The 12,375-nt window shown below is 52.4% G+C and overlaps 3 protein-coding genes across 3 annotated transcripts; 2 read left to right on the forward strand and 1 right to left on the reverse strand.

Moving 5' to 3' along the window:
* Window positions 1-5,289: 5,289 nt before the first annotated feature.
* V8C40DRAFT_246599 (uncharacterized protein) lies at window positions 5,290-7,969 on the forward strand. Its single transcript, XM_083216138.1, has 3 exons — window positions 5,290-5,958; window positions 6,057-6,628; window positions 6,806-7,969. Exons 1-3 carry the CDS (start codon window positions 5,944-5,946, stop codon window positions 7,587-7,589), a joined length of 1,371 nt encoding a protein of 456 aa, XP_083072529.1. The 5' UTR covers window positions 5,290-5,943; the 3' UTR covers window positions 7,590-7,969.
* Window positions 7,970-8,365: 396 nt separating this feature from the next.
* V8C40DRAFT_246605 (uncharacterized protein) lies at window positions 8,366-10,316 on the forward strand. The gene is made up of 3 exons (XM_083216139.1): window positions 8,366-8,965; window positions 9,028-9,109; window positions 9,194-10,316. Exons 1-3 carry the CDS (start codon window positions 8,583-8,585, stop codon window positions 9,851-9,853), a joined length of 1,125 nt encoding a protein of 374 aa, XP_083072530.1. The 5' UTR covers window positions 8,366-8,582; the 3' UTR covers window positions 9,854-10,316.
* V8C40DRAFT_25857 (uncharacterized protein) lies at window positions 9,913-10,325 on the reverse strand. Its single transcript, XM_083218751.1, has one exon. It carries the CDS (start codon window positions 10,200-10,202, stop codon window positions 9,972-9,974), a length of 231 nt encoding a protein of 76 aa, XP_083072531.1. The 5' UTR covers window positions 10,203-10,325; the 3' UTR covers window positions 9,913-9,971.
* Between the last annotated feature and the right edge of the window lie 2,050 nt (window positions 10,326-12,375).

The following is a 12,375-nucleotide window of genomic DNA, read 5'->3' on the forward strand; positions in this document are numbered from 1 at the left end:
GTTGATTAAAGTGGTGGCATCCTCTCCAGATATGTGCACCAGCAGTGAATGAGCTGGGAAACATACTCGTACTATGCCGGTACGACGTGGTGTGTGCTTTTTAGGCGATACATGCACCAAATTGCCTCGTCCTCCCCCCCCTTTTCATCTGACTTTCTTATTACTTAATTGATCCTGTCGAAGGATTAAAAACCGTTGCGCTCGTCACCGACCCAATGATGGCTCTCGGTCGATGGTGACACGATGATTGGGCTTGGGAGTGGGAACTGCGGCCTCCGATTGGCTACCGAGCGGCTGCCGAGCGGAAGTCGAGATGAGTGTCGAGACATTGCGGCGCACGCAATCACGACGACGGATTGTTCTAATTCTGGAGTAAGGAGTGATAAAGGGGGACGAGTGTATGGCGTATATGGCTATAGGTTTGAAGAAATGATGGCACTGTATTAATGTTCACCGATATATACTGTACGAATTACATTGGGTGGTTTGAGTCATAGCATTTGATGTAAATCATTCAAGATGCTCTATCATTGTGGTATACATAGACGGCGAAAGCAGGGCCTCCATATTTGATATCAACAAAGGTAGCATCAAGTTGGCTAATTCTGGTGCAGGCAGACAGTCACTAGCATACGCATGAATCGCGAGATAAGACTCCCACCCAAGAACTTCATCCGACGACCGTTGACACGCCGGCTCGGCTCGTCTCTAGAGCTGATCGCCAACATACTACTGATACTACCTTGTAGACTTGACATCCTTTTCGGAGCGGGTTCGCCATTGATGTTCAGGCACATCTACACCATCTCCGACTGCCATGGCCCCGCAAGGCGATCAATTGGATCATGGGCTATCAAAAGGCCGCCAGCTGAAAGATGATCCGTCTGTCCATCATCCGAAGGCTAGAGTTGGCTTGAGTTGGGCACCCATTCGCCACTACTGTAACGGCCGCAAACCATGTATAAGAGAGAAAATTTTTCTCATCCTTCCAACGAGGACGTCATGCAATTATCATCTGCAATTTATCAGGTTCCAATTGAGTGCATTTACGGGCTGGGCCAAAGCAGGTTGCGCTGGCATTGGACGGGCGAAGCATGCAAAAAGTGATGCCGACGCCCGGGGGGATGTAGGATTCATCAGCCAAAAAAATAGAGAAGCTTGGGGAGTGTTTGCTTGTTGGGCACCGAAATTGGAAAGCTAGAGCTGCTGCTGAAAGGAGAAAGAAACGAATTCGGCATCTCCTTGGCCGGCATGCTTTTTGCTGCAAGGGCCCATGGATGAGGAAAATTTTCTGTCCATAATCTGTCTGCCTTGTGTGGTTTGAGGTTAAAGGCCGTTGGTTTGCCCTTATCTGCGGGATCAATATCATTCGTTGCCTGCTTCGGGAACCGTTTCGGGGCCTTGTTTATTGCGGAATCTGCATTGGTGCCGAACGGGTTAGGCAATTGAGAAAAATAAGTGAAGTATCTTGCCATTTTTAAAAATAGGGGGAACCAACATCCCATCCTAATCCCGGCCCATTCGCCCTTTCAATGGCCATGATTCGGCCAACGTGGTTCAACCGCATCGAAATGTTTGCTCGATGCGCCTGCGATGGTGCCATGGCCGAATGCCCTAGAACTAGTTCGCTGCCGGAAGTCGTGACCTGCGTAAGCGCACGGCCGGGGGGTGCGTCCACACACTCACTCTAGGTACATAGACAGCATAAATATGAATGGATCGAATCAATTCCAAGGAACAGATGGAACCTAAACTGTTGGCACTGGGAGGGAGGAACTAACTAACGCTGTGGCTAGTGGGCAAAGGTGCCTGTAAGAAATACCGTGTTAGCGCAACGTCTGACACTGTGCAGCTAGCAAACTACATCCATCACAATGTCATCGCGCTCGTGCTAGAAATCAACTTCAGCCACCCAGAGGGCACAGAGGCGTCCAGTTGTAGCGGGTTCCTGGATAACGAGGCGCAACGGCATGGTGGTGGCATGACCTTTGACTTTTGACCTTTCCCTTGCGATTCTTTATTCCGTTCCAAGGTGATTCTATTCTGTTTCGGTTGTTCTTTGCGCCAGGGGTTTGACTTTATCCCCCATGTCTTGAGCTGTTTTGCTCTCCTCTTGTTTTGTTTTTTTAATGCTGATCCTTTGTTTCTTTTACTTTTTTACTTTTTTATCCTCCGGTGGCGTCTTCGTCTGTTGACCTATTATCTGCTGTTGTTAGTTCCCCAATTGACTCCGTACAAGGTGCTACTCTCTTTCATAGCTCCATGTCTCCATGATATCCACAACGTCTCCATCACACCGGCTGCCTTTATACCTGATGGCGACAAACCTAATCAACTGGTGACTCTTGCGCATTCTCTTTTTATCTACAGACCAGCGGTGACCGCAATTGCTCTTCTGCTACTACTACTATGCGATGCAGCATACGAGCATTCGTACCCGTACTCCGCTATCTACTAAGGCCATATGCTTAATGATTCCCCGGACCTGCCGCATTTAGCCGATTGCTGTTGTGCGGTTGTTGTTGTCTCTGGTTTTGCCTGGAAGAGGAAAAGCTGTTTGTGCGGTCTGATGGAGATGAGCAAAGTGGTGATTCAGACATGCATACGAAGCGCAAAGTATCCCTAGCTGTCGTCCAATTCTCAACCCAGCATTGAGAGCCAGAGGCCGCCCATCTCGACCAATTGACACTTTTGTTACGTGCCAATCACTTCCTCGGTGCAATCCGCACAAGAAACTCAACTCTGCCGAGCTCCTCTGGTAGCCAGGAAAATAGCTGGTTAGACGCACCCGTCGGTTCCCAACGGACATGGGAGCTTCTATCTATCTATCTCGTCCAAATCATCTCCCCCGCTTCAGTTGCCCCTCACCCAAGCCGTATTCGGCCCCCGAAAAGACCAAGAATCCCAGCCGTTGCTCAGGCCTCTTTCTGCTGTAGCTTGGCCCCCCCCCTCTTCGAATTGATGCGAAATGCTAGTAAGATGAGATTCTTTCTTAGCAGATCGACGATGGCCTCTTAGGACGCTTGCTGAGAATACACGGAAGTGAGGCCTTGCGGAGTCTTGGTTGCGGGGGTGGAAACGGGGCCTCGGGGGAGTTGATCCACTTCGGCCTGGCGAGAATCGAGTCCGATGCAGCTTCATCAACGATGAGCGATTCAGTTTTGCGGGCAGCTACGGTTGTTAGTATAGATTGTAGTCATACCAAGCTCCGGTATCGTGGAGGTAGGGCTGGGGCTCTTATCAACCCAAGCGGCAAAGACCCATGAACCTTGCTGATGCCGAAGCGAGAGCTGAACGGCCAGGTCAATTTCAATTCGGTCTTGGTCTTTTTCAGCTGAAATCCCATTGAGCAAATCCCCCTCCTTTTTTTCTTTTTTTTCTTTTTTGCATCTGTGCGTATGTGTGTATCTATCTGCGGGCAATTGATTCCATACTTACGTGTATCTACTAAGCTCACCCGGACCAATGCAATTCATTACCATGTGTCTTTTCGCCAATCGGCCGGGCTACAGAGAAACATGTAGGTGATACTCGTATTACTCGCTCGCATGTAATGTCATGTACAGTCAGAACGGAGCACATGAAGCGTAATATTGATTATTGCGCTGGGCTGCGGAGCAAATTGATAGTGGTAACTTGGCCCTCAGCGACGCTAGGCCGGGATGCTGCTCTCACATACCCGAAGAACTAAGGTAATAATTGAAGGTACATACGAGTACTCTGCAATACTGCTACGAGTACTAAGTCGAATCCATCGATTTCATTTCAGCGTTCGTTCCATCCTTCGTCAGCCACTCCCCCTCCACGACTGAATCAGGTGCCTCCGTGCGAGAAACGCCTGGCGCTCGTCATGTGAGGCGGACGGGGTAGTACCAAGTACTGTGAAGCCAGGAGGACCGTACTAAATGGAACTCAGCTGGATGAGATGAGTAAGGCATAAAACAGAACGTTTCGTCTGATTCCATTGTTTGTATCAGAAAGTTGGCACTAGGTAGCAGCAGTATGGAGTAGCCCATCGAATTTGGTATTGAATTGATTGCTTGATTGACTGATGACTCAGTGGTTGATTGATTCTATCTTGTACAGTACAATTCCCTCCTTGGTAGTACTTCAATTGCAATCTAATGTCCCCCTCCCAAGTCTTTTGCTCGCTGAACCACGGCCCCGATAGGAGGCAGCCCTCATCCCTTTCCGGAGCGTTACGGGCCGTCTTCCATGTTCCCTGATAGGGCTTGACTTGACATGACGGGGAGACACGTTGCCTGGCACCTTGTTTTCGTAGGACGTACCTATCAATGGATCAGTGCCAGTAAGCCCAAACAGCCCACCTGGTCGTGTCCCCATGCTGCTGAGCTGGCCGGTAGGGAGGTCGTGCCCTTTTTTAGTGCCAGCGCTCCATCCCTTGCCGGTACAGGTACCTTGGACGGCTATGATTAGAACCTGGATGGGCTCGCAGGGAGTAAGTATCCAGTACTGTGGTAAGTCATGGAAGTCAGACAACGATCAATGGAATTGGATCAATCTAATAATTCCACCACTACAGCACCTCCGTCTCTGCATTCAATCACCGTACATTACTGTACTGCCCCAAAGGGAGAGAATCAAGGCAGCGATATTAATCAAGAATATTAACACTGTAGAGCCAAGTTGACCCTTTTTAGCGTACAGTGCCCAGCGACCAAGGCGCTGGGGGCCTTCTCGCCACACGCCCCCCGGCACCTCTTTGTGGCCCTCCAATTGCTCCTTCGCATGCCTCCAGCATCCCCCTTTACGGCCTCTCCATTCGACCTGGTGATCAACCCGGGTCAGCGGGCCAATGGCCCAGTCAGACTTGGCTACACCCCACCGTCGGGCGCGCGCGACTGCGACAGGAAAATAAATGGAGAGCCCTGATGGAGATGGGCCCCATCGCCTGTGGAAGCCGCTGGAAGGACAGGCCAATTGATGCCTGTTGCTGGCTCTGGCTCTGGCTCTGGCTCTCGCTCTCCATGGCTCTGCACGGCTCTTTGCTCTACAGTGTACTCTAGCACTCACTCCGGCTCTCACCAGCCATCGATGCTGCGCCCCACGGGCTGAACGTTTGTTCGTGCTCACTAACGGCCCTGCTGAGGCAAACCAAATGGAAACCCTGCCGTTTGGTTTCTGGTTTCTGCGGCCGTCTCCTGATTCCTGCACGGAGTACGGAGTCCCAGCACCAGCACGGGGTACCAGGTACCGAAGTGCGGCCCAGGTACGAGTGCGCAGCGCACGGAGGGTGTTCCGTGCCCTGTTTCTTGCCTTTGACGCAATTTCGATTTTCATTCTCAATCTCGACAAGAGAAAGAAAGAGAGGAGCGCCTTTGTCTTGAAGTCTTTGTGCTCTGGTCGCGGCTCTGCGTCTGGCACAACATTATACATGTACTCCTACCTGTAATCCAGTCCATGTCCCGGTAGTCGGTACAGCTCACCCGGGTATCCTTGGTTAGCAGGTACTTCGGCCCTGCGCAGTGTTCACAGCGCTCTAATGCGGGACGCCGTACCAGTCCTTACTCCGTATCGTCCCTCCTAATGTACCCCGTACAAGGCACCAGACGCCTCCTCCGTACCCAAAGACCGCCCGGGTGCTCATGCTAATACACGCGCCCCCGCCGTGCCGCATCTACACACACTCACACACACTCCCTTGTCCTGGCGCCGGATTGTTCCTCCCAAAATAATTATTTCTCGTTCTCACTACTTGCGAAGAGATCCTGGCTTTTTTTTTTTGGCCTGACTTTTTTTTTTCTCCCTCACAACACCATCCCGCGCTGAGTTGAACGTATTTACGCATAGCATCTGGTCGAGCCGGACAAACTTTGTGTGGACATCGTCTGTTGATCGAAAGCGTTGCCACTTCAACCCCGAGCGTGCGACGGTCCAGCGTGTGTCGTCTCGCAATCCCGAGCAATTCAAGCCCGCCTGGCAATGGCCTCCTCAAAAGTATGACCTGATGCCGTCGTCTGGGAGTTGCCGATGTGGCTTGTTCCTGCGCTCGTGAGGCTCCGGTTCTTTTTGCTGATATCTTTGTCCACCCGCAGGAGATGCAGCCTTCTACGAGGCCATTGACGCACCAGCGTTCTCCCTTGTCGAGCTCCGCATCCTCGGCCCTGACCGGCCGTCAATCCCACGCCCGAACCAACTCGCACTCGCATTCCCTCCTCGCCGGTGCCCTCAATCCCACACACCGAATCACCCGCCGAAAGTCCGTCACCACTCCCGGCGCCAACGTCGCTGCTCTCGCGGCCGCCATTCGAGAGAGCGAGCAGAGCGGTGCCATTCCGATTGCGAGCGGGGGGAGGCGGAACACAAACACCATGTCCAAGCAGTCCGCCGTCCGGGCCGGGCTCATGGACGGCCTGCCCTCACCACCCGCCAGCCTGCCCAACAAGTCGCTGCTGGAAGCCAAGCGAGAAGTCCAGGATAGTGCCATCGACGACGATTCGAACGAGCTTTCGGCCGACGAAGCGGCGCACCTCGACCAGGCCCGTATAAGGCGAGCCAGCGACGGACAGCCTCTGACCAAGGATGGCAAGAAGAGCAGCCGAGTAGAGGTCCGCTGCGAAACGTGCGGCAAGGGCTACAAGCACAGCAGCTGTCTGACGAAGCATCTGTTGGTCTCCCTCCCCTCTTGTACCTGTGATGTCTGCACTTGCCTAGGTTTGGCTGCATGCCTCATCCTACCTCCGGTCCTCGGCTTTCCCCCCTCTCCCTCCCCTCCCTCTTTCACTCTTTACACTGGCAAAACATGCGTGATTTGAGTTTCATTTGTTGACTCGTTGGGTACTAGATGGGAGCACACTCCTGAGTGGTCATACACCTCCAAGCTGCTCATTTCCAAGCACCAGCAAGTGCAGCTGCTTGAGGCGGCGTCTGTCCTGGTGGCCATGAACGGCAACCCCAAGGAGAGATCTATCACCCCTCCGGATTCTGCCAGAGACTTTGCGAGCGAGCCAGAAACGGCTTCGTCGCCCACCGCCTCTGGTTACTCGGAGCAAGCAGATGGTCAAAGTTCCGCTGACACTACCCCGCCCCCGATTACCGAGGAGGGACATGCATTTGATACCTCTGCATACCGCGACAAGCGTTACAGCATGGGCAGCGTATTTTCTCGAAGCTTTCAATCCCCGCAGCCGTCGAACTCTCTCCTCTTTGGTAGCATTCCCAATGCGAACGGTTTCGACCATGGCCGCAGCGGCAGCATTGACGTTCGGCCATCATCCTCCGGGATCAACGCCAACGCTGAGGACGATCACGACCTGGCTGCGGCTGTCGAGTTGTTGAGCTGCAGCTTTGGAAGCAACAGTGGCTCACGACCCGCTGTAACACATGTTGAAGACGCACCGCCTGTACCACCTGTCCCAGCTCAATTCTTAGATCAAGCCGCATCCTTTGTCAGCGCTGGCTTCATCAACAGTTTCCCCAGCAGGCAACCCGAAAGCTTCACCCGCGGCGAGATGCGTCGCGGAAGTGAGGATGTCAAGATGGAGGATAGCGAAGACGATTTCGATATGCGACCCCGCGCTCGCAGTGACGAAGATGACGACGGAGTTTTTGGTCGTATGGAGGAGTAAACTTATTGGGTATGGGACGGAGCAACTTCTCTTGGGAACTCGAATCGTAACGCTATTCTTCTTGTTTTTTTTATAATGTGGCCTCTGGAGTCGGATTGCTCTGGAATGAATTATGGATATCACCAACTGGGAAGGGAAATCGGCGCGGTGTCTCTTTTGTACAACGATATACTCGAAGCAACTGTATTAGTGGTGGTTCTGCTCCGCTGTCGAATCTTCAGCACCGAAGAGTGGAGGGCCCGTCTGGACTGATCATGGTCTGAGATGAGATTGCTTCTCCACGAGGTTAAAGTGAGGGTTCGACGAGGCGTCGAGCGTACGCCCGAATAAATTCTGAATAAATAAAGCATTGATCTTTGAAAGAAAGAATAAAACAAAACATTTCACACCATCACTAGAAGCCCATGCCATGATACAGGAAGCACACGTGCACAGTGATAATGATAATGGTTATGCATTTTTGAAGACTGCCAACTGGTGAATCAAATCTAGCCCACAAACACGAGCGAATTGGTGACTGTAACGCAATGAGTCCAGCAGTGGCCACGGCAAGAATGGATATCCTCGATTTTCATGGTGAAGAGATTGAGATGTGGAAAAAGAAAAATTTGGTGCAGACCCTAGAGAGAAAGAAATTGAGCTTTAGCTGGAGATTGAGCTCCATCGAGAAAGAGCGGGGACCTGGTCAGGCGTTGTTTCCCCAGCGACCTAAACGTCACGTTGCTCCACAGCTATCCGGCGCGGGCAAGCTTCCGAAGCGGGAATCAAACCCTCAACAAACACAATCGATTTAATCAATCTTGCATTGACGAGAAAAAGCTTGTGATAGCCTCAGTTGCAGCTGCGACCAATTGTACTCGGCTGCTTACTCATCCAGTCGTGTCGACCCCGTGGAAGACGCGCATTTCGGGACACGCACGTCCGACGATCGTCACTGCGACTTGGTTCGCTTGAGCATCAGCTCAAAACAAAACACACACAAGAAAAGCCACGATGCCGACATTGCGGCGAGCGCAGAGAAGCGAGGCTGCGCGGGGGGCTGCGGATGCGGATACGGATATCGTGGAGAAGGTAGCGACGCCAGACCGGTCAAGGGACAAGGCTGTCGACAAGACAACGCCCAAACGCCGCGATGGCGGTGATGTTTCCGCCGCCAGCACTCCCGCAAAGGATGGAGGGGCTCCAGATTCAGTAGAAGCAGCGCGCTCAGCCAGGATCCCCACGCTGGTGCAGTTTCCGCTCGTGGCGGCCATCAGCTTTGCTACGGCGAGTCTTGGATACAGCGTGGTGGCCGAGCTGACCAAGGGGGAGCTGGCGAGTGTGAGCCGGAGCCAGGAGACGCAACAGGACATCGGCATCCTTGCCGGCTGGAGGATGTGAGTGGCTTTTCGCGACGAGAATTGGGGTTTTCGGGATCTTTGCTAACGAGACGGCGTAGATTTGAGCTGGCGCTGAGCTGGTTCAGCGGGCTGGATGGGCTGGATGTCGCCATGATGGATTTCTTGTCCCACGGACCGGCGGTATGTACACGAAAAAGCTTTTCTTCCTCTGCTGCCACGCTGTGGAGACGTGTGGCGGATGAAGCTGACTTTTACAATTTCTAGATGTATCTCTTGTTCGCTTTTTACAACCTCAGCCCGAGAACGGCGATTGCTGCCCTCGCCGTTGACGTCGTCTCTGCATCGGTTCCCTTTTCTCTCCTGCGGCCCTTTTCGGCCGTCCACAAGCCATCTTCGAAGCTGCCCAACCGCGAGCTCATTGGCCTGCCTCTCCAGCTGCTCACCGCGGCCTTGTCGACGAGCATATACACCGTTGTTCTGGTTACGTCGCTGCGATATTTACTGCCTCAGATCTTTGTCCTCCACTTCAACGGCCTTCCCAACCTCGAGCCGGCGTACGCGGCCTCTTACGCCACTGTGCTGCCTGTGACGCTGCTGTTTGGCGCCGCCGCCAGCACCTTCATCTTCCCGCCGTTTGCAACCACGGGCAAGACAAAGGAAGACGAGCGCGTCACCAACTTCAACCCTGTCGAGGCCAGCCTGGGAGAGACTATGTGGTGGAACTTTTTGGGCTATACCACCAAGGCCAAGGTGGCCATTGGCCGCACCGCAGTGACTCTGCTGGTCACGGGCGTCAACACGTATCTCGCCTGCGCCATGACGATCCCTGGTGTTGAGCCTGCCGGGGCTGCGGCGTACGCAGGTGTGTGGGTGTTTGCAGCTCTCTGCACGGGCCTTGGGCTGGGACTCGTGGGACGCGACTGAACTGTGTGATGACGACGGCGCCATGTATGAGGTTTCGGGAGGGCATATTGGATGTGACTGGAGACAGGCAGCAATGCCCACGTCTTTTGCTTTTTGCTTTTTGCTTATTTTTGTTTATTTAAAACGTGTATTCTAGTGCCTCATTTCGGATCTTTGAATGGGTCGGGAGGGTTCTGTTTTTGGCCACTTGCTTTCTTTCTTTTTCCCTTCTCTCTCCGAAGGGGGGAACAAGATGAAGGTCGCTATTGGCTTGGCTACATGTGTTTTCTTTTGCTTGTTTCTTATTTTTGCTTTTTTGTGTATGGTTCAGGGTAGTTGGTGGTGTATACGGAATGCTTGGGCTTAGCATAAGAACAAAAATCCTCACAGGCAGCTACTTTCTTTTTCTGGCATGGGACGGTGAGCCTGACAGACGAAACCCCGAAAAAAAGAAAAAAGAAAACATTTCAAATTTCAATGAGAGTCAATCTTGCCCTTGTTTGATCATGCTGTGCGATGGAATCATTCAGCTCGTCATAATGGACATGGATGACTGAAACCTCTACGGTGAGTGACGCTATTTTATATGGCACGTGCGTTGTATGAGCACGAGTTTGACATGTATACGAACTTACGAAGCACTCACTCTTTGTTCTTGTTCACTTTATCTGGAAGCCTTGTCTTGTGGTGTGGGAAGGGAAGGGAAGGGAAACTAACGCCCTTTAGAGTATGATGTTTCGAGAGGACAGTTGGTTGGTTCTTTCAGCCCGGAATCGAGATGCCTAACACGAGGCAGCGGAGCGAGCCCCTTCAAGCTCTCGGTTATCACAACTCAATCTGCCCGGGCTACGGGTCACGCAGAGCGCAGCAAGTAGCCCAGAAACGGTGAATGATGAGGCTTGCAGCTTTCTATGACTACTAGGTAGGGGGAGAAGAGATTCCGAGAAGAGATTCCGAGAAGAGAAACAAAGAGGGTGTGTGAGTGACTGATCATTCAAGGCAATGATTCGAAATGCCCATCACACAATCAAGTCCGCCTATGCAGATGCAAATGCAATGCAATCAATACGATAAAACGGCCCCCAAAGCAGGGCTCACTGGGGGCGCTTCTATATTGGGCTCAGAGCTGAAAAAACTAGGACAGATGCAGGCTTGCATGGGGGATGTTGCATGGGAAGGTGGAGGGAGGCCTGTGCTTTTTTCCATGGCATGGCTTCGTGCATATGCCGGAACACGTGCGAAAAGGCAAAACCCGGGAAGCAGGTTCTTGATTAAAACGGGCTGGATTGCTGAACCCGGGACAAGCAGCAAGGGCTTCTAATAACGCCTCCAGTGGCAACAATTAACGAGACGAGGGTAGGGGGAGAACCTGAACTTCGGGTCTTTTTTGGCTGGGGCTCCCTTGTGAGTTTGCCATGCCTTGTGTAGCCGCTAGTAGTTTTTTCGAGGGTAGCATCTCGATGAAAGGAGAGTCTTGTGCCTCTTTTCTTCTTTTTGGGGAGCTTGGCGAGATTTGTTCGGGTCATTGCTAAGCATTATGGCTTGATTTGTCCGTTTGCTTGTTTATTTGCTTGTTTTATTTTTGGCCTCGGTATCTGACAAAGGGGGCCCGCTGCACCAAGTGGTTCTCTTCTTACCTTCCAGGTTACTGGTTCTAAGAGGGGGGGGATTTCACCAACAACTAGAACCTACTGAGGGGTTTTAAATCGGTGTTAGTTCAAGATGGGGGGGAAAAAAGACAATGACAGAAAAAAAAAGTACCGAGAGAAGAGAGGAGAGAAACATTACGCCGTATACCCGTAAGAAATCCCCGGCTCCATAAAAACAAAAAATAAAAAAGCCAGGTGAGGCTTCTTGGGTCCAGGGATTTGGACAAACTGGGATGCCACGTTTTTGAGCTGGGCGGTTTTTCCCATCTCCGCAGCAGCTACCAGCACTTACACCAAAAGCAGAAAGCAGAGCAGCAGGCTTTGATTCCTTCGTTTCTTCTCCATCGTCGTTCCGGCTCCTCTTCTGCCTTGGCCACCCCCTCGTGCGGAGTGAGGATTTCCAATAATTGCTCTGCCGTGTCAACCGCCCCGTCCGGGCCAATATTATCAATATTACCACGCTGCCTGTCGTCGAGACAGCCGAAACGGGGGGTGGGCAGAGCCGGTCAGTCGCCCAGTCACACAGCCTACCGCATCTGGCCTTCTTTGTCCATGACAAGGGAGACGTAAGGCGGAGAGATAGGACGAGACGAGACACCGGCGAGGGCAAACAAGGCAGGAATCGTCACTCGGCCGGTTCAGCTCTTCGTCGGGGAAACGGTGAGCTGAACAGAACATGACTGTTGCTGGCAGGGGTGCAATCAGGCGACGGCGGAGACTCATCACCAACTCGTCTTGCATCTGCATCTTCTGACTGACCCTTTTCCCACGGAGCTGATTCCGGGGTGTTTTCCTTTTTTTCTTTGTTCCCCTTCCTCCTCTTGTTACGACGGCACCTTGCCCTGGAGAGTACTGGAGAAGCCCTTGGCCACCCCCAAGACTCGTTACACTCTA

This window comes from Trichoderma camerunense (assembly GCF_050948025.1).
Source record: "Trichoderma camerunense strain CBS 138272 chromosome Unknown V8C40scaffold_10, whole genome shotgun sequence".
In the NCBI taxonomy this organism is placed as follows: Eukaryota; Fungi; Ascomycota; class Sordariomycetes; order Hypocreales; family Hypocreaceae; genus Trichoderma; species Trichoderma camerunense.

Excerpts from the sequence above, each read along its gene's own strand:
- V8C40DRAFT_246599 (XM_083216138.1), top strand. Across the intron at positions 6,629-6,805 it reads AGCTGTCTGACGAAGCATCT|ATGGGAGCACACTCCTGAGT; the intron begins GTTGGTCTCCCT and ends GTTGGGTACTAG.
- V8C40DRAFT_246605 (XM_083216139.1), top strand. The coding sequence starts at position 8,583 with ATGCCGACATTGCGGCGAGCGCAGAGAAGCGAGGCTGCGCGGGGGGCT. Across the intron at positions 8,966-9,027 it reads ATCCTTGCCGGCTGGAGGAT|ATTTGAGCTGGCGCTGAGCT; the intron begins GTGAGTGGCTTT and ends GAGACGGCGTAG. Across the intron at positions 9,110-9,193 it reads TCTTGTCCCACGGACCGGCG|ATGTATCTCTTGTTCGCTTT; the intron begins GTATGTACACGA and ends TACAATTTCTAG.
- V8C40DRAFT_25857 (XM_083218751.1), bottom strand. The coding sequence starts at position 10,202 with ATGCTAAGCCCAAGCATTCCGTATACACCACCAACTACCCTGAACCAT.